Source organism: Tinamus guttatus, unplaced genomic scaffold (assembly GCF_059628265.1).
Source record: "Tinamus guttatus ecotype Peru unplaced genomic scaffold, ASM5962826v1 Tinamus_guttatus_pri_ptg000240l, whole genome shotgun sequence".
In the NCBI taxonomy this organism is placed as follows: Eukaryota; Metazoa; Chordata; class Aves; order Tinamiformes; family Tinamidae; genus Tinamus; species Tinamus guttatus.
Window position 1 is genome coordinate 4,909,297 of NW_028288774.1, and position 24,246 is coordinate 4,933,542.

Genomic DNA, 24,246 nt, shown 5'->3' on the forward strand with positions numbered 1-24,246 from the left:
CTTGTGGTATAGAGATTAGCCACTGGGTGGAATGAGAAAAGCCTACTTGTTGTTGCCCAGAAAACATTAAAGACTGATTTATAGCATATTTATTTGTTTAATTTTTGCATTGCTGCCTCTAAAGACAGCACAGTTTTTACTGTACCAATGTCTATTAGTTACTTCCAGTAGATCTATACATTGTCAAATACACCCCTACATTTTTCTACATTTCTCTGAACAAACTTGTGCTTCCTCTGAAATATACTCTTACTGATAGGCATATATGATATATACATATATATATATATATATATATATGCAAAAGAAACTGTATTAATAAAAGTTGATCACTTAACTCTTTCAGGCAGGAATATGGACATATATTTAGAATGTCCAAAAATATTTTTAATTTTTAAAGCTTGCTTGAGCTTCAATTTGTGAGTCAGCCGTGTTTTGTGTTCTATAGGAAGACACTATGAAGACTGATGCACATAGAATAATAAAACTCAGTGGCAGAAGATCTCAGATTTGGGCAATTCCATCAATGCTGCTGGATTTGGGGTATACATTAGTATGAGTAATGCATTTTAAGGTTACTTTCTACAGCAGGTTTCCTAAGTTGAAGTTTTGGTGTCACCATAATCACATTTCAGGATCCAGGTCAGGTGTTTTGTGCTTGTCTTCCTCCTGTTTTAAAAAAGAAATGGAAATCAACAAGAGATATATTAGGATATTCAGAAATTGTCCCTTTAAAATTTTCAGATCAATGTCAGTAACTAGGACAAGATGGATTTAGGTCAAGGTATTTGGAGAGAAATCTGTTGTGATGCCACTGTAATTTTGGTGCTTAAGTGAAGAGCTCAGAGGCTGGGATAAATAAGGTAGCAATCAGAAAGAATCAATTGCTCCCTAGAAGTTATCTCAACTTTACGCATTTGACCTGTGAGTAAGTGTGCCTGCTTCTCAGGGACTGCTCGGGGCTTTGCACATCATGTGCTCACGGTACGTGGTCGTCGTCATCCCAGGGCCTTGGCTAGAGTTATATGTTCTTGCGATTAGGATGCAGGTACCCACGTAACGTACCACGTTAAGGACTTTTAGCTCCTAGGTCTCACCAAAGGTGGCCGCAATATTTTCAAATGTGCAAATCAACTGGGCACCTAAAAGCTTTTGAAAATTGTATCTTTCTGGGAAATAAAATACTTCTTTTTTTTTTGTTTGTTTCCTCTTTCCCCAGTGCCTTTATGTTTTAAACCTTTGCATGAGGACTTGCTGGTTGACATTTAAATTCCACTCCACAGCACTTCAGTTACAGAACGATTTAATTTAAATTCTAAGGGATTTGCATAATATCTGGTGTATAAATCCAAATTTCTCTTCCTTACTCTCAAAGTGCCTGGCAATTCTGCCCTTCAGTGTATGGCATCTCGTCCCTTTCTGTTCTTCCTTTGCCATATATATTTCATAAGTTCCTTTTCTGGTTATTCCTTGCTTGCTTCAGTATTAATGCAAAAAAGAAAGATTTCATATAGAACCAAGCATGGAGTTTGCAATCCGTCAGTGCTTTTGCTTTTGTTTGTTTGCATGTTTTCATTTCACAGCAAGCAAAAGAGGCAGCATACCAAGTCTGCAAAGTTGCTGTTGCTGCAAATGAGACTGTTGTTTTCCAAGAGAAAAGCTTATTTTCCCTGTGTTTCATGTCCCTCCTCACAGTGTCTGCGTTCCGTTTGGTGGCATGTTTGTTTCAATAATACTGTGGATAAGTTGCTCTGTTTTTTTATGGTCTTACAGATACTCAGCGTGTTCCTGAAATGCCAGTGTGTAACAGCACTGATTCGTCTGGTGCACTGCATGGCCAGCTTCCCTATGGAGTGGCCAACTTTGTTGTTAACTGTAGGCGTTGGAAGGAAGGGGAGGGCAGGTGGGTCCCCTTTGGCCAGGCTACAAGGAAAGGTTTTGAGCTTGTTTTAATGCAGAATTTGAACATGTCGTGGTGCAGCAAATGGTTGGAAAGGGCAAGCTGCATTATCTTAGGACTACTGCAGGCACCCACAGACTTGGAGCAGTGCAGGAGGCAAAAGTATTGCTCAGCTGGTCTTGTTTTTTCGCTTGCAAGGCTATTGCCCCAGGCCCCGAGCTGTGTGTAGTCTAGGTAGAGTTGCTTTAAAGGCCAGAAAACCTCCTCGTGCTCCATGAGTCATCAGATTGCACAGAAATACATTTTTGCTTCTCAAGTATTTACAAATAAAATGGAACGTAATGAAAGGTTTGTGTTCTTATTCACTGTGACAAACTGATCTGAGGATGTTGCTGTTTATGCTTCCAAGATGGTTGTTCACTAACCAGACCCAAACCGCTGCTTTATAACAGAGGAGTTTTTTGCATTTATAATCTCGCTGGTGATGATGAGCTGTCGTTCTCTGTGGATCATATGTAAAGTTTGCTGCTTTGAAGTAGTAACAGGAAGACTCATTATGAATCAACAAAGTTGTTTATATAAGCAAGTCTTTTCTTTAAAGAAATCCACAAAATTTGTCTTTTATTTGGTTGTTTTTGAGTTCTTGTTGAGCTGATATTGTTTAATATCTGCATTATAACAGTGGCTAATATCTGCATTATAACAGTGGATATGTATTCCAATATTCTTGTGCAAAAGGCATAGGATTTCTCGTTGTTCTTGTGAACACATCTGATCACGTCTGACCTTCTTGTGGGCAAGTGCGATGCTTTAGCCAAAGCAGCAATACTAGGGGCTTGTCCCTTGTTTGTTTTTAATAAGTACAGTGCTTACTACTCGAATCTGTCATAGCTTTTCACCTCTGTTGCTTAGGGCTTAGTGCATGATGGCTGGTTATACCTGGTACAGTGGATTCGTGGGCTTTACAAGGCTCGGAAACCAAAGCACAGACTTGAAGGTCTGTCAGTGTCACTCACAAAGTGAGTCCCAAGCACTTTGGGGTTTATAGTGCAATTCTGGTGCAACCCCACATATTTATATTAAGTAGTCTACAAAATTCCTTCATATGCAATAAACTTTTACTTTGATGACAGAGAACAAAGATATATTTTAGTATTTTTTTAATATTCGCATAAGTCTTTGAACCTCAACTTCTGTATAAACATATGCCATCTGAAATTCCTTTAATTATTAGTGAAAGCTTTTAGGGCATATTCATTTTATATTTGATAGTAGGCAGATTGCTAGAACCATCCTGATGCTGCTCAAATAGCATGCAAGTAGGGAATTGGAGCAGGGATTACCTTGGCTGCTCTTCCCAGTCTATCCGGACCCCCAAGGAGTTTCATTCATTCAGACCTTAAACCTGCAAATTACTTGGTTAATGCGCATCACTTGCAATATCTCAGGCAGATAGGATGCTCATACCCACTGCTGAGTTGACAGGACTTACTCAATATAATTTAAAAGCATTTAGAGGCATTAAGGAGAGAATAACTTTGGAAGAAAATGGTGGAATTACAGTCATATTAAACAAGGAACCAAAATTATAAAGACTAGATGGAATATAAGTAGATAAGGATTGGTAGGAGCAAACAGTATCTGCTATGCAAACAAATTCGAGTAGTTGTGTTTTGCACAGCATGGAACGTATTAGAGCTCCAGCAGGCATTAATCTGACATGGAGGAGCATCTCTTCCTATAGACAAACTGGTACAGCTGGAGTGGGTATTTTTGTGATAGTTCATCGAATCTCTTCTTGTTTATAGGTAGTTTAAATTTACTTGTAGTTTATTTTGGTCAGTTAATTTAAGGTAATCATTTTTGTGTTTGTATCCATGGCATGCCATGATTCTGTGACTGAGAGCTCTTTTTTCCTTTAATCTGAGTTTCAAGACCTGCAGAAAGCACACACATTCCTCTGGCAATTAAACTGTAGTCTGGTGATTGCGATTAGCAATTCTTTAACTTGGGGTGGATCATTCCTAACATCGCAGAAGTCAGGAGTGATACGTATTGCTACCTGCTAGTATAAAACAGAAAACATTGCATGTGAGATGACCAATTCTGCAGGTGCTGCCGTGTGTGCATTGCCCAGGCCGGGCCTTCGGTCACCATCATCCCTTCTTGCTCTTGCGTGCAGGTGGGACCGAGCGGTCCGTGGGCACGAGCTCCTTGCCCTCTCTACAGCCCATAGCGCTGCTCAAGTGTTTGGGTAAGGTGGATTAAACCAGCGCCTTGTGATGTAAAGGATGTGTTTTTGTGGTATGGGTCAGGCATGTGTGCAAGCCAAAGGAAAATAGTCCAGCAGTCTTAGAGTGACAAATGGTGCAAAACTGAGGCTTGCGGGTAAGCGTGGTGGGTGACTAATTACAAGAGCTGTCCCCGGAGCGAGGCACGTCGTCATAAGCATTAGCACACACAGGACACTTGCTCCGTCCTGATGCTGCTCCCTGAAGACAGGCGTCAAGGAAAAAGCGCTTTATTGCGGGGTACAGAGTCCACGTGGTTGAAAAATCAAATTAGAGCTGCTCGCTTTCAGGTTTCTTTTTCTGGAAACAGTCCTATTTGTGTTCCTCATAAAGACAGCATGTTGCATATCTGAATAACATATATTGGCTTGCATTTCTTGTCCTCATTTAAGGTTCTCTTATGTAGCACTTACCTCCTTGCTATGCATATCTCTAAAAAACAAAATAATTGTCTACTTGTTTCATTTTACAACATAAATGTTTTACTATGTTTTCTTCTAGGTTTCTGTGGTGAATCCCATCTTATATATAATAAACTAACTTTTCTGTGATTTTAACAACATGGCATAGAGCCTCAAAAAAAAAATTATTTGAATAAAGTGATTCAGAGTTAATGCAGTGCTTAACTAAGACTAACATGCCTTTAAGAAAGGATTATCTCTGTATGCTCTAAGATTTTATTTTTCTACATAAAGAGAAATACATGAGCAATACGTTTTTTATTGTTGTTAAAGCAGATGCATTTTCTGGAAAGTGCTTGTATGTGGGAGGAGGAAATACAGATTATCTGCACTTGATGGCAATGCACTCTGTCAATATAGCAGTGTAATCTGTGTAAAGGCCTGAGCCAAAAATCATCGGGACATACAGGACTGGGGGGTTCTATTGCATGTATCATGTTTAGTTTAAAATAGTTGCCCTGACCAATGGTGCTTTCCTTATGAAAAAGAACATTGGACTGTATTATTAATATTCATAGAGAGATCAGTATCTCAATACATATTTTAGAAGTCTCTGCATAAAGGCCTTTAAGAGAAGTATGTGCAGTTTTAAAAATAGAAGGGCTCAGCCTGCTATCTCCCAGCTATTGTAAATACTTATCAAGTGCTTCATTGAGAAGTCACACAAAGATCTATTGTCTTCCCTGTACTTGCATAATTCCACCGTATTCCTCATTTTTTAAAAGGGTGTATTTTTAGGTTTGAACAGAGACTCATGTTTTTATCAAGTGTCAATTTGGAAATTGTTTCATTGGGGTCTGAAGCTTAATGGCTTCATCAGAGGACCAGCACATGGCGGCCGAGTGTTGTCCTCGGGATGTTGTTTCTCTGTGTGCGGCCCTACAAGGAGGTGTCCCAGGATGGGACGAGGGGCGCCCCAGGGATTGGGCTAGTGCTGCTTGGCAAACTGAGGTCCATGAGGGCTGGCGGGGAGCTGCAGGAGCTGCCCTTGGACCTCCTGCGGCACTGCAGGCCAACCCTGCAGAATGTCCATGGCAGCATTATCCCACCATCACCACTACCCTTGACTCGGCCAAGGGCAGGGCAAGCTGGTGTGGGGACGGGGGGACGTCTGTGCAGGAGAGCGCAGCAGTTAGACCTGCTTTCCCACCACAGAGCTGCAGCCTCCATGTACAGCTGGGCTTGTACCTGCTCCCCCCTGCACCAAAGGTTAATTCCTGACCTCAGGAATATTCTTCACTTCTGTCTGCAGAGATGTCAGAGAAACGATGTGAAAGCGGCCCCTGGTTGGGATGGTGAAGCCAATTTGGATTTTCATACGTGCTTTCCTTCTGTGAAGGACAGATATGCTGGAGGTGTTTCATTAGTGCCTGTGTGACCACTAGCTTGCTAGTGTTGGTACTTCGAGCTGTGCACAGCTGGCTGTGTTGCCTAATTTATAGGATATGTAGCACCCAGGAAAAAAAATGAAGTAGCAGATGCATGTTTATGAAGTGAATGTTAAGATACTCTCTGTGCTTCTCCCTTCACTCTAGTTTTACTGAATATTAAAATGGAGCATGTTTTTAACAGGCCAGAGAATGTACACAAAATATTTAGATATCTTCTTATCTTCCTGCAGCTGATTTTGCACAAAAACAACTGCAGGCCTCAGAAAGCAAACAGGCTACCAGGTGCTAATGGGACTGAGCTGTGAGCACAGGTACCCAGAAGCCAGGGGGGCTCCATCAGCTGGGTCAAACCCACCCGCCCTTGCTAGGAAGATGGTCTCTTGTGTTGACTCTTGTACTGGCCTGCACAGGGACCTGTCCAGGAACCCCTGAACTTGTTTTTGTCAGGCTTTGACATTCATAAACAGTTAAACAGTAAATAGAAGTCATATTCTTGAAAATAGATTAAAATATCAAGTATAGGTCACCTCATACTACCTTGTGTCAGTATGTGCCGGTTATGCAAGATGCTACTCTGAAGAGTTTTCAGAAATGGAAAATTTTTTGGGTGTGTTTGTGAGAGGAAAACAGATGTGCACAATTCACTTTTTTTTTTTTTTTTTTTTTTCTCCAAAGAGAAGTTATTGTTTGAAAAACTGCCATCTCTTGCACCTGAAAGCCATTGGACAAATTCATCTTAAGTGTAATTTAATCGATTGCCGTACATTGCAGTTCAGTCATCTGCAATAAAGTTAATTGAGCCTCTCCTAAGAAATGTGACTTAAGGCAAATCATCCAAAATAGTAACAGTTACTGATTAATGGAGACAATTATTTTTAATAGTGATGGGTCCAGGTAATTGAGTGGTCTTTAGATATTCTGTGTAGTGTAGTCTCATGAGGACAGTCAGCAGCTTTCAGTTTAAGTATAGGTAAGCAAAATGCAAAATTTTAGATCAAAATGCTAGTTTTATGTGAGCTCTTTCTCCAGTTTAGTTCCATGGCACTGTCATTCCATGGCATAGGTAATAGAGAAACAGGAATGTTCAACTCTCCTCCTCTCATGCTCTGTTCTTTCAACTCTGACCCCCTACCAGAATATAAGAAGTGGGTGCTGTGCAGCAACAACACTCCTGTTTTGTATCCCTGGTCATTGTTTTTAATGAGACAAAGTAATAGTCTATTGAGAAATCATGCTGATGTGTTACTCTATTTTTTTTCTTGTATTATTATTAATGAGTGCTCTCATTTTAAGTAACCTGGGGAATGAGAAGCTCCTAACATATTAGTTGTGGGGTTTTTATGCTATTATTTATATGTTCATATATGTTCATCTGAGCAAAATTCAAAACTCTTAAGGAAAAAAAAGTACAGTATTTTAACAATCTTTAAGCAAGGTTAAATTGAATGTTAAGTGTTTGTTGTCATTGTTACGAGTTTTATTTTGCTGCCGAAGTTAAAGTCCCCTTGCTAATGTTTAAGTAGCTCTCTGATGTACTCAGGAATGTCAATGGCTGTGGCAAGGAGGGTGATGTAAGAGGTGATAAGAAAAAAAGATATTTGTGCAGTTCAGGGAGGTCGGGTGCTAACATGAGTGTGGTACGAGGCAGGTGGATTTCAAGTGAACAAAAGTTCATCTGTGTAAACTTGCTTACTGAAGCTAGGCACATAAAAATAAAATAATAAAATAAATAATAAAATAATAAAATAAAAATAAAATAATAAAATAGCACTTGGAAGTGCTGGACAGATCTTGTACTCCATCCAGGTTGTTAGACTTCTTGTTATAATAATGATTAAAAACACTTGCTTAGCCCAGCAAAAGGAGTGCTCAGGTAGGATGTTATTGCCACTCAGCTACATATATAGAGCATGGGTGGTAGAGAGCAAGGAGTTATTTACGCTTGTGGCAATTTGACACAGGAAAAAAACAGTGGGTATAAACTAGGCACGAGTAGACCTAGCGTGGAAATTAGCAAAGAGGTCCTTGCAAGAGGTTCTGGATCTAATAGGAATAATGGGGAGAAGAAATTCAAGTAATTACAAGATGTTGCTTGGCTATATGTTGAGGAACAAATTATGTGATGCAGTTTCCATGACAGCAGAGGAGTCTGGAGTTTGTGATCTGACATGTCTCTTGATTTCCATGCTTCTAACAGAAATAGATGTTCCTGAGCTCAGCTGAGGATTTGCGGTGCTGGCGCTACGCTACGGCATGGGGAGGTGCAGGCTGAAGCCTTTCTTGTGAGCCTGGTGAATCAGAGTAGCTCAGCGCTCTCCAGCAGAGACCAGATTCACGCTGCAGTTCAGACAGCAGTGGTTTTAGCTCTGCTGTTCCAGGAAAAGTCTGGCATCTGGCTGGAGCGTTCTTGGGTCTCCCCAGGACACTGTCCTTGAGCCTGTCACCGTTGCGAGGATGGGCGGCCAGCAGCACAACCTTCCCAGCTGCGGGAGCTGCTGGGGCAGAGGCTCACGGTTCTCCCGTTGTGTCCTCGGGCTGCAGGACAGGGTGAAATCCTCTATAACCCCCCCAGAAATAGTATTCCTACAGGATGCTTTTCTTTAGATATCCTGCAACTCTTATGCAGATAGGTTCTGAGCATCTCTGGGGATGGAGACTCCACAGCCTCTCTGGGTTAGATTAAACAGGGCATGTTCAAAAAGTAGTAACACTCAAATGTGTTTATGCTGGAAATCAGCATGTCAAGAAACTTACCTACTGATATTAGATGCTTTCTAGGAGTTTCAGATAATTTTCTGGACTGTTTCAGAACTTGGTCCAATAAATTAACAGTTGAGGCTAATGGGCTGAAGCCCTCGGCTCTATTTGTTTAAGCTTCTATGCTATGGTGTGAATAACAGGGTTTCCAGATAAAGATTCTGAAATTAATTTCCCTTATGGTACTGATTTATATGCTATGTTATTAATTTCTATTTTAATCTAAGACACAGATTAAACTCATGTGCCAACTTGTTGAGGTAATGAATCTTGAAATTGTCTGAGGTTTAATGAATATTAGAGGTACTTAAAATACCATATAAATCCTCAACATTAGATTTGGACCTTTTGGCTTTCCTTGTCATTTGGATCCCCAGGCTGTTATCAGCAAATGTTCTTGTACTGTGCTTTCCTGTAATACTCAGGAAAAAATATGCTGACTGCAGAATTTATTAAAATTTGCTTGGTGCAGAAATTCTCCTGCATAGGCCATGCAGCTTAGTGCTGTATCTGTGCCTGTTCATGATGCTAGTTACAATAGTGAGGACAGAAGACAAGAAAAACTTCACCAGTAAAAACATTCATCATTCCAGAGGAATTCAGGGTTTTCAAACACAAGGCAAATAATAGGATTTCAGTCAGTAAATATACTTGCAGAGAGCAGATTTTGAACATGGCCTAGGGTTGTGCTAAATATTGCTTCAACCCATCGTTAACAGATTAAGAACAGCCCAAGACTGGCTGCTGGCTTTCAGCAACCATAAAACACTCTGGTAGCTGAATCTAACATTGGCCCTGAAGATATAAGAAGCGAATGAATAGCTTCCCAGAGAGGGGCTAGGTACCTCACCGGCTCTTTGTCTTGCTTTTAGTCTGCAGAATAAAAATACTTCAGAGATGGTAAATTTGTGCTGCTTTGTGAGGTACTCAGGCAGTGTCGTGCGCACAATTATGTAGTTGCTTGAAATGCAGAAGTATTTTCTGAGTCTACAAAATGATTCGTGTATTTACTTTGCTGGTACAAATTCTAATTGTGTTAGCGTGTGTTAAGCGTTTACAAAAATGGTGGATTTTTTAAAAGTGTGTAGGCAGAGGTTTGTAAGCATGTGTAACAGGTTTTGGGGATTTTCAGTTAGTCAGAGGGATGGGAAGAGCTTCTGAGAAGATTCTTCTGAGAAAATGTGTATTGACAGCTGCAAGGTGAATGTATTCACCGCTGCACCGATGCAGTGGCCATCGTGAGCAAAGCAACTGAGTTTTGTCTGTTTAATTACTGTTCAAAATGTTTGACTCTGTTTTTCACTGAGAGAACGTTTAGATAATGGAAGGGATTAGGCTGCTACATGATGCATTGAAGAAATTAAGATTCTTTCCTTTTTATTAATAGAACAAAATCTGCAAAGGTCCCTTTTCCTGGTAGTGTTTTTCTTTTGCACCTTCCTACGGGAAGGCTGCTATGGTGAATATGTTCCAGCTCATGCATCTGCTATCCTACAATGTGCAGGTTATTTTACTTCATTTTACAGCCCATTGCATGGTTATATATTCCAGAACCAAGCCCTTCTGTGGAGCCCAGCCTGGTATCCATAAAATCTATGCCTGCATCTCTAGGAGAACCTTTAAAGCCTTGTTTTCCAAAATATCCGTGTTTTCAAATAACCACATTTTTTCTTTTCTGTGCTAGCTATGCCGTATGTGTAAAACCAACACATGTATTTACCCTGTGAAGAGTCTGTTTACAAGGGGGCTGTTACAAGTCTGTTACATAGGGCTGGGATGTGGCAAAAAATGGAGATCCAGCTGTAGCTTATCTGTGGAGTGATGTTGTATGAGAAATAAGGACCTGTTTTGGTTTCTTAAAACTGTGCAAATACACAGCTCTTTTGCATGGGCACATGTAAGCCCAATCTTCAGGAAGGCCCTGAACAAATGTCAAAGTAATTTTATCTGTAATCTTGCTTCTAAACTAGTTACTATATTGCCCTGCAGGCTGTGTAGTGGTCATTTAGTGGTGTGTGAATATGATGATTAAAAACGAGGTAACCAATTTATGATTTTCTATACCTCTCATTAACAGCTCTAGCTGCACCAGTGTGGATCTAACTGTGGCTCTCTCTTGCTGCATCCTATTTAAGCCCTTTCGTGCTTAGTGGATTATCTGGGCTGTGTTTGCTGTAAAGATCACTGCTTCCCCACCTCTGTGCTCTTACCTGTCATCCTGCTTTAGCTACTACTTCTGCCTTCCACTTGGCTTCTGTCTGCATCCCTTCCTTTCCTAAACTGCTTCCCTTTCCTAGACTGTTGTCCATCAACTGCCTGTTGTTAGTCCTGTGCACTTGTCTGCCATGTTAGCAAGACTGTAGATTTACCCAAACAGGAGCATCTTTTTTCATAAAGTTCAGGAGAAATCTGTGGAGTTAAGGATGTCATGGGTGGTCATGTATCATGGTTTGTATATAGGACTATCGCATATGGGAGATGTTTCATGCAGAAAAAGATTAATTGCTTGATACTTTCTTCTTAGAAAACACTCTTTTCACATATTTTTCTATACTTGAATTCTCATGGTCTTTTAAATATTGCTGTGTATTAGTTCTCAATAACTTAAAGTCAGCATGATGGACTTGGATATTGAAGATACTGGAATTTATGGTAGTCAGTTGTCCTTGACCGTGGTTCGTTCCACAGTTCTGCGTTATGTCTCAAGGAAGTGCCCATGCTGGGGAGAGAACCCTTTATCCCTGCTGCTCTTTGTGCAAGAGGCCTGTTCTCTCACGCAGACTCCCTTCTGGAGGTTTAAGAAGGCACAAGCCCAGGTGTGAGGGATGTGGAATGCCACTGCACAGCGCTGAAGTGTTTTCAAGGCTCAACAGGTTGCTGGAGAGCGCAGACGTCTGCTCTGATCGCAGGGCTCTGGGGCCATGAGGGGATCCCTGCGTGCCCTGAGTATGCAAGGTGGAAAAAACACACTGAGGCATAGACATGACAAATCCTAACATATATAAAAATGTTCTTACCCTTGAACATTTTGTGCATGCCCCCCCAAATAAGTTCTGCCTGAAAGAGCTCTGATTGCATTTCAAATTATTTTTAAGGACATGGGGGCATCTATATAATCTATTTCTAAATTCTTGCCTGTTTTTGAAAGACAAGGGAAAGCTTCTATGAAGGCAAGTTTTGGGGAAACGTGAAAGGAAAAGAGGGACTTAAGGTTTTGCAGGGACATGTCATAGAAAACACGCAGAAATTGAGTTATTCAAGCAGAGGAAAAGAGAGAGAAATAAGTGTTTAAAGACTGACTTTACTAGTTTAACTCTTTATGGAACATCTTTCTAAAAACTTGGCAAATAAAACCAAATAATTTGGGGGCTTCAGTATTACAAAAACCAAATAGTATTTCAAAGAATGTGATCACATCAATACCATACACATGCTATTGTTAAAGGATTCGATGCAGGTGAAATAGGTGTCTCAAATATTTTACTGATTATAAAAACTAACCTTCCTGAGTTTGCTTACAGAGCTTAAATGAGGTGCAGTAGTCAGCTCTCCACTGCCAAGACCCAAAGGGGAAGCACAGACCCAGTATCATCACATGATTCATACCTGAAAAAGTGTTGCACAGTAATGTCAGACTGAAACTACCAGGCCAAACTGCTAGAGGTCCACTATGGTACTATTTAACACCAAGTTCTGCAGTCATTTGGTGTAGGTATAAAAGATTGAAGAAAGGGGCAAGAGAAATACAGAATCTGCCACTGAAATCCTATTTCCTTGAAAACTGGTGACCCTTGTGTTATTATCATTTCTCTACAATCATGCTGCAGTTTTACCCACTGAGGTTCTAAGGAGGATAAAGATGAGGTACCGCTCTGCTGATTTCACAATCCTTTTGCTAACAAATATTTCCGTAAACTCCTTCAATCAAATACTCTTCAGATCTCTTATCAATATTTTTTATTTTTATAACAGAAATCTTTTTGGTACCAGCTTTGTAACTGTGCCTTTTAAACAAAACTGCTATAAACTGTCAATTAGAGAATCTGAGAGGTTTTAAAAAATGTGTCATATATATTTGCTCTTGCTCTAAATGTTAAATATCATCATTGCACATAACTACGAGAACAGATGGCATGCTGCATAAGCTGTTTATCATTTTATACATTTATCACTTTAGTAGTGTGTTTGATTAATATTAACTGTTGATTTATTTGGAAGTTTCCATTTATTTTTTGGAAAGGGGATGTATTCTAATCCCTACTGACTTCAAACCTTGAATTTTAACTTCAGTAAAAATATAGTAGATCAAGTCAGTAGTTTTTAGTTGAATACTCTTTCCCCATGGAAAAATGTTACCTTGGGGAGGTACTGGCAGAAATTTAGGAATTAAAAATAGTAATTCTGCTCGCTAAAATGTTTAGGCCCATTAAACATACATTGGCCCAGCTAAATAAATATCATGTCTTGGAATTAAATACAAGACACAAAGAAGATGCAAACTAAAGCAGGAAGAGTCCTATTCAAACCAACAATTCTTTATATCTTCCACCTCCAGAATGGAAGAGCTTCATATTTGCCTGTTCAACAGGTCTGAGTGTTCAGCATGTGTTAATGTGTTACACCTACATAATTTGATGTGAAACTAAAAAAGCTTCTTAAAAAGCAACTCAGACTTGCAGACATAGCACATGGATGGTGCTTTGAAACATTTTACAGCAGTGGTGTATCAAAAATATGGCTTACCGAGAGGTAATTTCACCATAATGCATCTTGTCTCATCTAAAGCCTGAAAAAGTCAAGATTTTCCTGCGATACAGTGGAGGAAAACACGATTTCAAATTGGAATGACTCTCCTTGTGCTTGTTGTTTTGCTAAATAGCAGTAATATTTAATGAGAGATTTTGCTCTAAATTGTAAATTCTTTCGAGTGTGAGATGCTGTGCCTGTCAGAATAAATAGAGGAGGGTAAAAACACTTGCTTTGAAAATGACTGTTCATTTTGGAAGGCACAGAGTGATCTCCATGCAAGATAACTGAATCAGAACTTGAATTTTGGATAAAGATCAAATTCCCAACATGTAGTCTGGCAATCTCTTCTTCACTGATTCCAATTCCTTAGTATCTTTCATATTCAAATAATGCATATGGCAGGTTGGTTTTTCATACAGCTATTGATTAGATTTCAAATAACTTTCTGTTATCTTTTCACTTAGTGAATAAATAAATTAGTTATCTACGTTGTTAGCTTTTTTATAAATATCACTTTAATTTATGCCTATGTATTAATATTATGGAAAGAGGCATATGCAGAAATGATGATGTAACACAGGAAATCACCAGGGAGCGTATACATTTTAAAGTTTAGCGCTACACAATTAAATATTGATATAATCATAACAGCTGGTCATGGTTTCACATGTTAACCCATATTTTCCATAAAGATTTTCCTGGACTGCAGTCTATACACCTGCAGAATGGAAATGCTGGGAAACAAGGGAAGGAACACACAGAATGAAAGAATGCCTCTGGAGTGAAAGTGCTAGTTCCTGGATGATTCTGGGGAGAGGGGGAAAATTAAATAAATAAAATAAAACTTCTAAATATCTCATCGGTTATATTAAAGAAAAGGATGCATTTTAGTATATGTGAATAGTGCGGTGGTGAATAATGACCATAATTTAAGAAAGCAGTTTTACTTCATGAATTATAGAATAGTAGTGTACTAACTGTAGGAAGTAAATAAAGGGAAAGACTTAGTTGAACTCATTTATTTTTTTTTAACTAACAATTATAAAGAAATAAGATATGTATATCATGAAGAGCTAGCTTTCCTTTTCCTGTTAATGTGTCAGCTCTCTGCTGTTTCTTAAAAATACATTCTTATTAATAAGCAGTAATCAGAAATTCTATAGCTTCCTGTTCTTTCTGACTTCTACTTTTAAAACTGAAAGACTGGAATTTTTCTGGATTTTGAGCTGAAAGAATCTTTTCTTTCTCTACAGGTTAATAATGAGAATGTGGTGAAGGTCGGACACAGGCAGGTGGTGAACATGATCCGGCAAGGGGGCAATCACCTAGTTCTTAAAGTTGTCACAGTAACCAGGAATCTTGATCCAGACGACACAGCTAGAAAGAAAGGTATTTTTTCCTCTTTTCCTAATTCTATTCCATTTCAGTGGTGCTCCACAGAAAGCAGGGTATAGATAACAAGTTTGGGGCTTATAACTTGTGATTTACACATTTTGCTTTTCGAATTGGCAATACTCTTTTGTTACTTAGTTTAGAGTAACTCACCTCTGTTGACTTAGACATGTGACATGTGAGAAGTGTAGCATTCTCCTGTCATGTTTATTATCACATTTCATCTTTATGGATCTTTAGGCAGAGATATTTGAAGTTCTTATACCCAAACTTTTTGACATGAGTGTCTTGCAGTAGGAAAAAGAAATCACAAAAAAACATATTATCTTTTATTGATGAAAATTATATGCAGAAGGATGAGATTCCCATCCAAGAAGGATGGTGTTAGTTTGACTCTTCTTGAACTCAGTGAGAACTTAAAAAATTGCAAAACAAATGTATTAGAAAGGACAGCTGTAAAAGTAAGAAAAATATCCAAAATACGTAACATTCTAGCAGAAAAACAATGCACGTCAGTGGGCAAACCACTGTATCTTGGAACAAACGCTCCATTTTCAGTCCAGTGAGGGAAAGCCTGTTTACTGGTTTGTACGGCTCCCTTTGCAAAATATATTTGTACCTCTCTCCTTGGTGAAGGAGAGAGCTCGAACTAGAGTTAACAAATATGGGACCCATGCGGCTCTGTACCTGGCGCTGAGCCCAAGTTACCTTTTTGCCTTCTCCTGCCCTGCACTCCTACCTTCGTAAGCAGGTGATGGAGCCCAACAGAGAAAATGATGCTGACTGAGCGGGTACAGTTACTAAGAGAAAATGGCCTCTATTTCTTTCCTTTCTCCTCCTGAGATTGCTTTGCCAAAGTGTTTTCCAGATGGTGTAATCTGATATATATTATTGACTAAAATGTTTCAGAAACCTTAATTTTTTCTTGGTGTCCCAGCAACTTCTGCTTCACAGAAACCTGTTTTTCCTATAAGGCTTAATGACAGGCAGATTCTTTTCTGGTATTGCTCGCATTTCTGCCTATGGAAATGTTACCTCCAGTAAGGTTTTGCCTGGCTTGGCTATCTGCGAAGCTAGCAGGGAACACTGTGTATCAGGATACCCAAGAGACATACTGGATTTTAGGTTCAGTGCTAGATGATTGTCTCAATATTTTAAGATCAACTCTAAGAGCTCTATATTCTGCGGATTATCTGTTTTCCTAAGTCTCACTGTGATTATTAAGATCACTTGGAATCTTCTTCCTTATATTTCGTGGATTTAACAGCAGGCAAAGTTTCTTCAAAGATGAAATTAATCTGGCAGAGACTTAGCTGGTCTCCAAGAGATTTTTAGCTATGTACATGTCTTAGAAAGAGGGGCATAACTACTGTGAAGATCTTTCTCATAGCGAAAAATGGAAGTGCAGAATTATTTAGCTTTAAATGTTTCTTTGTATCCTGTTACATAAAAGCTTACTGATGTGTCAAACAGCCTATGCTAAAAGTAGAATGGTGCAGAAATACATGAAAAGCATCTGAGGGTTTTTCCTCTGTTTGTATGTTTTTAATATTACCTTATTTAGTGCGACATATTCTTTTGACTAAATATGTAATTGTGTCTGCAAATAAATAGCATTTGAGATGTATGTTTACTTATATTTTATATCCTTCTGTTTAATACAAAGCCCCACCACCTCCTAAGCGAGCTCCAACCACTGCACTGACCTTGCGGTCTAAGTCAATGACCTCAGAGCTTGAAGAGCTTGGTAAGAATGTGTTTTTTGACAAGCATGCTGGGAAAATGGAAGGGTAAAAATATCAATAGATGTTAACTTGATTAAAAGGAACTGCTCTGTGTACACCAAATATAACAGAAAAGAATGCTGCATCTTTGGAGAGTTCAAATGTGCATGATTCGCATGAGTAATTTTTTTTTAAAAAAAAACTTGCCTTTACTGCTATGCAAGAGAATGTGTGTACTTTTTTGTGCGTCATCAAAGTTTGGCACATCTTTTAAGAAGTAATGCCTTACCATATTTTGTTAGCTTTGCTTTCTAATTTTTCAGTTTATCTAATATTGTTTTATTTTAAATTTCTGTGGCCTCTCATTAGTGGATAAAGGTAAGCTGCCTGAAGCTGCTGTTAAAAAGCTGACAGTGTTAAAGCAGCTTCAACTTCAACTTGTTTTCGTTAGACTCTCTGATCTGAAAAAGTACCTATTCTGATTCTTCATATTCTTTAACTTCTGTGCATGATATAAACATAATTCTTCTATCTATCGGTAGTAAAATAGTATTGAGCATTCAGTCTTTTTTTTCTAATTTTAAGAAATGTGATTATAGATTCTTTTTGTGATCATCTGCATTCTAGATAATTATAACTCCTCAGGAGTTTTGATTTACTTTGTAGAAGTAAAGGAAGTAATAGTTCTTTTCTTTTGGTTGTTAATCTGTTTGGTAATTAAAAAAACAGTTTTTCTTCTGGTAGGCTAACGAATTTGTTATGAATGGGTCCCTATCTGAAAAGACAAAAAGTGAAAGCATATCCACATATGGCTATTCTAGAGTAGTGTGTTTAGTGAGTGATGTTGGGTATAAAAACAAACCGCATCCCTCATTGCAGAATAATAAAGCCTCTCAGACAGCAAAGCTCTTTTTCCCATCACTGTAATCCTGTGTTGATTTAAATTCTATGTAATCATTTTTATTTTTGACCTAGACTCATATGAAGGATAACTGGAAGGAATCAAAGCTTCGTGGAGAAATGGCCACAGATTCCCCCTAGACATCAATATTTACTGGGGCAGATGGACCCCATCCATCCTTTAGTGAGTCAAAACTCCCATAGCTGCAGCGGGAGTTCTGACTGAGAAATGGATGCTGAACCGGTCACTGTCTTTTGTATAGGCTAACAACCATAGGGAGACCAAAATGAGGCATTCTATTTATTTAGATCTAACAAGTCTCATAAAATTTGATTATTTTGTGCCATGATATTTCGGAGCCTGACTAATGGTTTCTACAGTTTATGAATGCTTCTATTTTCCTTCCAGGATTAAAATGTAGAATTTTCTCCCATGTCCCATATTTTGGTGTGGGGAGTTTTGATTTGTTGTCCTTTCAGGGAGTGTTAAGAGTCTTGGTGGTTTACCTACAAAAGTCCTAAGGGACCCAGGGCACCATTTTTCCCACTTCATTATTCCCTTCTGCAAGTCCCTGAGGATATTCTTGTGTTTCTCTTACTTTTCAATCTTGCATAGTGGATACCATTCATAAAACAGAGAGGAACAACACACCTTTTCAGGGGAAAGCCACCTCTGCAATGAAGAGCATCGTAGTTTGGCTTACTCTCCCCCTTGTTCATTGAATAGTACCTGGTCCTGTTCTCATCGACTCTCAGGATCCATTGCAGCTCTTGTGACTAGCACCCTTGGGATGTCCTTGAGCCTGTTCCTCCTTATCTTTACCTACCCTGGGCAAATGTTATGATGGCAGGACTTTAGTGAGCTGAAGAACAGTACTGGAGTCTGCTCCAGAAGTATTTGTTCTCTAATAAAGCTATAGTAATACATGACATAACAGAGATTTTTCTTCTTCCTGAACTGGCCTGTATAAACCAAGATATTCTGAACATTTGCCACCATAGCAAACAGTATGACTACTGTTATAAATACAATCTGTAGTCTACCTATTTTAATATTCATCATATAAAGGGACTAGTAAGAGAAGAAACAATTGAACGAGCCCCTAAAGAGAAGATTTTCTCACTATCCTAAGTTAAAAGTTGTCTTTTGACATCAAACACAGATGGTGTGTGTGTGCGCATATATATACATACAATTTATATATTTATATATGTTTATGTGTATATATTGGATATCTGTATAAACTATGAGAACACCCACATTTTTATATCTATTAAACTAATTAATTTAATGGAAATGCATTTTTTCATAAAATATATGTATAAAATAAATAGGAGGTGTGTATAGATGAACACTGTGGATGTTCTCATCGATATATGTGTAATCTTTTCTGAATTGAAGAAGTTCATAGTCTCAATAATGTCTCGTGGCAAAGAATACCACAGGCTAATCATGTGCTGTGTACAAATGTATTTCCTTTTTATTGGTTCTAAGTGTGATGCTTCTTAATTTTATTGAATGTCCCTTGTTATTAGTATAGGAAAAAGATAAATAGAAATTCCCTATTTGCTCTCTCTCAGAGTATATTTTGTCATTTCTCCTAGCTAAGCTAAATAATTCTTTTTTTTTAATTTATACATCTTGCAAACATTCCAGTCACTTCTTTTGCCCGGCTTTAAAATGTATTCAAGGTTTTATTGACAGACTTTTAGCTACTCTGTTCTCAGTAATATTGAGTGCTATATCAGATCATCTTAGTTGTTCTCTTTCAAATGAGTTAACACAAAATATGGCAGATAATGTGTTAACAATTCCTTTCTACTATGGTCCACAAAGATGTGAAATTGCCCTACTATTGTAATCCTTAGCATCAATAAGTTGCCCAAATTACTACATTTTAAAAATAATTTAGAAATAAATTGATTGTGTACCTCGTATCTGCAGCGGAGCAATTTCCTATAGTTGAGGTATAAACCCTGGTAAACTGGGCTTATGCCAAGCTGTTTATCTACAGTGATAGATACTTGCCTAGGACAGGGTAGTAGGGAGAGACTGATTTCTTAGAGATGGAAAAACAATGTTTATGTTCAAAGTAACAGACAAGGATTTAGCATTAAAAAATTACCTTCAGAATTGATTCACAGTTCATTCCCTTTCTATTTCCAAGCTTCAGTACGGAAGAAGAAGGGTAAGGGGAAGCATTTTGTCTCTTGTTTAACCTGTTTCTCACCTTTCCATAGTGAAGGATAATAACATAATTGTAAATGTTGACATATGGTCCAGTTTATGGTGTCAAATGTACATTAGTTATTGTATATGTTTTTTTAGTTATTTAGTTAAAAATTGCAAACACACTAAGAATTAAAGCAAAAGACTACATTCAAAAATACCGCTCTCCCCCTCCCGCCCCCCCATTTCTTCCTTTTGTCTCCTCTCCTTCATCTTGCCTTTTTTTCCTTCTTTGTATCCAACTCTTTTAAAAACCCTTCCATATCACCTCCCCGCAGTTACTGTGCTAACTGGTGGCCCTGGAGACTATGTGGCAAGTAACATAGCCTCAGTGTAGGCCGACATTAGTGATTCCCTTGTCTTTTTAACGGCCAGACGTTACTCACATAACCACACTGTGTCTGTCTCAGGAAATAGGGATCTTGCACACCACACCTTGAATTTTGACCCCAGAGAAATGCTGCTCTGCACAATTTTAAGTTTTCGATATAACATCCTCCACACTGTACCGTATGCATGGAAAGCCCTCCCTGGACTGATTCATAAGGCTACTACTTCCCCCTTGAAATCTCTCCTCAAGACCCACATCCCCTGTGATCCCTATTAAGTTATCATTTAACTGATAACTAAGTGGCTAGGTGCAGGGACAGGTGGAAATAGTTACCCCATTCTAGTAGTTTTTATGAGTGTAACTGTATATATGTATGCAAATTTTGTTTGTGTTTAGCTGTATTTTCTCCATACTCTTGTATGTCCTTTTGCTTTCTTAGACTGTGAGCTCTCCTGAGCAGGGTCTGTGTTTCTGCACCCGTTCTCATGGTGTCTAGCCCCAGAAGGAGCCTCGAACCCACCGGGCCCTGGTTGAGACCCGGCAGGGTGGTTTGCGGCCTGTAGTAGGAGAAGTTGAGGGTCACTGAGAGGGAAGCCAGGCTGCAGGCAGTGGCTTCTCTCAGCAGTGAAGTTTTGGGTTGCATTTTTTTAGTGTAAATCAGGACGGATGAGTTATTTTCTCCTCTTTATTTTTCTGTTCTTCCTGACCTCATTTGAGGTCACTGGCAGAGGTTCCAGCTGTATAGAGACTATGACAGAGTAAACCCCACTGCTTCCTGCATTCTTCCCAAAAATATGTTTTGGCAATGTATCAGAAGCATTTACGTTGTTACTGTACAGTTTTCTGTTAACCAAAGGGAGAGTTTTCTGGGTTATAGGTGAGAGAGACCTTTATGAGGAAAATATGGGTTTTCCGGTTTCGTTGGACTGATTTTGGTGGTTGTTGTTTGGGGAGCAGGTTCTGCTTGGATGGGAGGATGGGAAAATGTAGGAGGTGGCAGGGGAGAAGGTAGGAGGTGGCAGGGGAGGAGGCTGGCATTTTTCTATTGAGGTTAGAAGGTATATTTGTGTCTAAATAGTACAAATAGGCAGTAAAATCTTTAGGTCACAAAGAATCACAGCATTATGACTGAGCAGCATTATAATTTTACTGTAGTTTCATAGCACAAATTACTAAAAGGTAGACTTTGCTTCATCTATACCACAGACGACTTCTGGTTGCTACAGTTGCCTATATCAGAGGGAGAGCATCCAACTTCAGAATGCATGTTTGGAGGGGTTGTGTTTTTAATCTCACATCTACTTTCCGGCATTTGTGGGTGTTGGGGTTGGGGGAAGAGGCTTTCTCCTTTGTTTTGCTTTGTGACTTGCAGGTTTGCAAGAATGAGTGAGTTGTAGCAACATATAACCACTAACCATTAGGTGTTAGAGCATTTTTTTGACACACCTACAATATAGTTCTAGGTAATGTGTAGTTATCATATTAACACTGAAGAATAATCAAATTAGTCATAGAACCATAGAACGGTTAAGGTTGGAAGGGACCTCTAGAGGTCATCTAGCCCAACCCCCCTGCACACACACAGGGTCACCTAGAGCACGTGGCGCAGGACTGCGTCCAAGCGGGTTTTGAAGATCTCCAAAGAAGGAGACTCCACAACCTCTCTGGGCAGCCTGTTCCACCCTCATTGTTTAGGGTGTATGCAGCAAATGAAAATGAAGATATGAAAATACTCTTAAAAATAAAACATTAGAATACATGAAACTTCTGATGCATTTGTTTTAGTCATGATTCTTCTCATCACTATAGAATATCATTAGAGTTTCAAAATCAGTATTTTAAAATAATAGTTTTAACTCCGGTCATTTGATGTTTATTTAGCTTGTGAAAATCCCGTTTGATGGGTTTTTCCTTCAGTTTTTATTTTACCTTTTTTATGGATAATTTTGTGTGGAAGGATAACTTTGTAACTATGTGATTCCTTAGGAAGAGATCCATAAACTAAGATCTGTAAATGTTTAGATAAAAGATTCAAAAGGTTCATGCACCCAACCTTTTACTTGTCAGGCAGTGGGCTTGGTTTATTGAGCAATTTGTGATTTTCAGTAAAATCTGGAGAAATCAATGCTGGGTTAATATAGTGGACAAGTATGAAAAGCTTAAACATACAATGTTCTTAACTTAGAAAGCTAAGGTAAATATTTATTCAGGCCTTTTAAGTAGTTTTTAGAAATATCAGTTCTGAGCTGTGGGTGTTTGGGGGATGGTTTTGCGGGTTTTTTTTGTTGTTGTTGTTGTTGTTTGCTTTGTTTTGTTTTTTTGTTCCTTTTTAAGTTTGATTTGCTATTCAAAGTAAAATGATCCCTGTATTTGTGTTGATACTTACCTTCGTTTTTTGATGTGAGCAAAAGTATCAAATACAGATGTAAGATTTTTCCTTCCTTTGAATAGTCGGGATGTTAATGCACCTCTCTGATGCAGAATATCTGTGAAATCATCAACATAGAATATTATTACCTGATATCAAGTTTTAGCAGCAGTTTAAAAGAAAAATATCAGTTGATGGCATTCAAAAGAAATATTATTAGCTCTGTCTCCAGTAAGCATTCACACTTCATCCCATTTCTGTTGTCCATTGTTTCAAAGGTGACGTTTTCTAATGGCATCTGAAACAATGAAATTGCAGAGCAAATACATATCAATGAATGCCAAACAGCACTTTACCTTAAAGTGTTACCTTGTACTTGAAGAAACCACTCGCAGAGACATCTGGGTTCAAAAGGCGTTTTTGTATTTCAATATGGTGGAGTTGATGATGGAGATTTGTCTGCAGGAAACAATGGAAGTCCCATCAGAGCGACTCTTGCAGCACACGCAACTGCGACTCCTTTGATAGTTTCCAGTACCAGCAATGCTTGTATGTAGGAAGAAGATTTTCTGATCTGCTCCAGACACTGTATTTTAGAAGATGACAGCAAAAGGCATCAGGCTGGAAGAAGAATTCTTGAAGGGTGTCCTTGTAAGTAGTTGATTTGCATTACATATTTAAAATCCTAATAAGATAGCAATGTAGTACTAAGATAAAGGTTGTCATCAAGCTGTCATTTTCACAACATGAAGCAGTGACTCTCGGAGGAGTTTCGATTATGTGTGTGACAAAATATGGGCCCCATATTTGTGTAGATGTAGCAAGTTATAGGTTTTATAACTTGCAGTCTAACTGTGGGGAACTCTGACAGCGTAAGGGGGCATAGGATTCAAGCCATGACTATGACATATGTGCTTTTAAAACACATTCAAATCGAGAAGTATTGAAAATTTGCCTGTTTTAAGGAGAAAAATGTTAACTCTGAGTTTCCTCTGGGAAAAAAAAAAAAAAAAAGACACCTATCTGGAGATGGACTGATTTTTAACAACCTTGGGCCTAGCTTCTTAAATTAACAAGTGACTCGCAGTATTGAACACTACTTCAAACCAGAGTTTCTGTTGCTCAAGGAGGGCAGCTTTAACTGACATTCAGAAAACACTGGGAATCCTGAGCAGAAGTTAGCTGAGGCTCTATGTGGGTATTCTCCTCACCTACCCCAGAATTATTCTAAGTTTTGTAGATTATTCTCCAGTACGAAGCGCCCTTTCATGATACTTGTTTTTCTTTACTACAGGGCAGTAATTAAAAAGGTTTTCAAAGGCCTTTCTCTACCAGCCAAACAAGACAATGGTATGAAAGAAGTTGGAAAAGGAATTGTAAGTGTTAAGGGAAACGTGGTTTGGTAGCATTTGGAGCCAGATGAATGAAATACATTGGCATATGTGAGTGTCACTGGCTATACTCAGATATTCAAAATCATGAGTGCTTTAGGAACAATAAAATTGCATGTTTTCCCCAACATGGTACAATTAGGTCAATGGAAGACTTTTCACCACTTTTAATGTGTTCTCTCTCTTTTTCAGGAGCCAGGGAGATGAAGGTCTTATCTCCCTCATCTCAAAACTCCCTTTGCTACTATTTCCTCTTTTTTTCCTTCAGATGTTCATATATCCATGTTAATTAACTTCTTACATAATGAAAAATAAATGTTTTTAGATAATCCATCATAGTTTGCTTGTTTTTTCCCCTTGG

General features: G+C 38.7%; 1 protein-coding gene and 1 long non-coding RNA gene across 4 annotated transcripts in view; both read left to right on the forward strand.

Annotated features, from left to right (window-relative positions):
• Nucleotides 1-24,246, forward strand: part of SHANK2 (SH3 and multiple ankyrin repeat domains 2) — a 272,573-nt gene that overhangs the window by 220,409 nt on the left and 27,918 nt on the right. For 2 of the 3 annotated variants that reach the window (XM_088525741.1, XM_088525739.1), the window contains 2 exons: nt 14,803-14,938; nt 16,608-16,688. In XM_088525741.1, coding sequence (XP_088381867.1) covers nt 14,803-14,938; nt 16,608-16,688 — 217 coding nt within the window. Of the gene's footprint in view, nt 1-14,802; nt 14,939-16,607; nt 16,689-17,034; nt 17,044-19,733; nt 19,755-24,246 lie in introns of all 3 variants that reach the window. The other variant, XM_088525740.1, reaches the window with a different exon arrangement.
• On the forward strand, nt 22,439-24,218 carry LOC148594504 (uncharacterized). The gene is made up of 2 exons (XR_015913439.1): nt 22,439-23,145; nt 23,789-24,218. It is a non-coding gene; the product is annotated as an uncharacterized LOC148594504 (long non-coding RNA).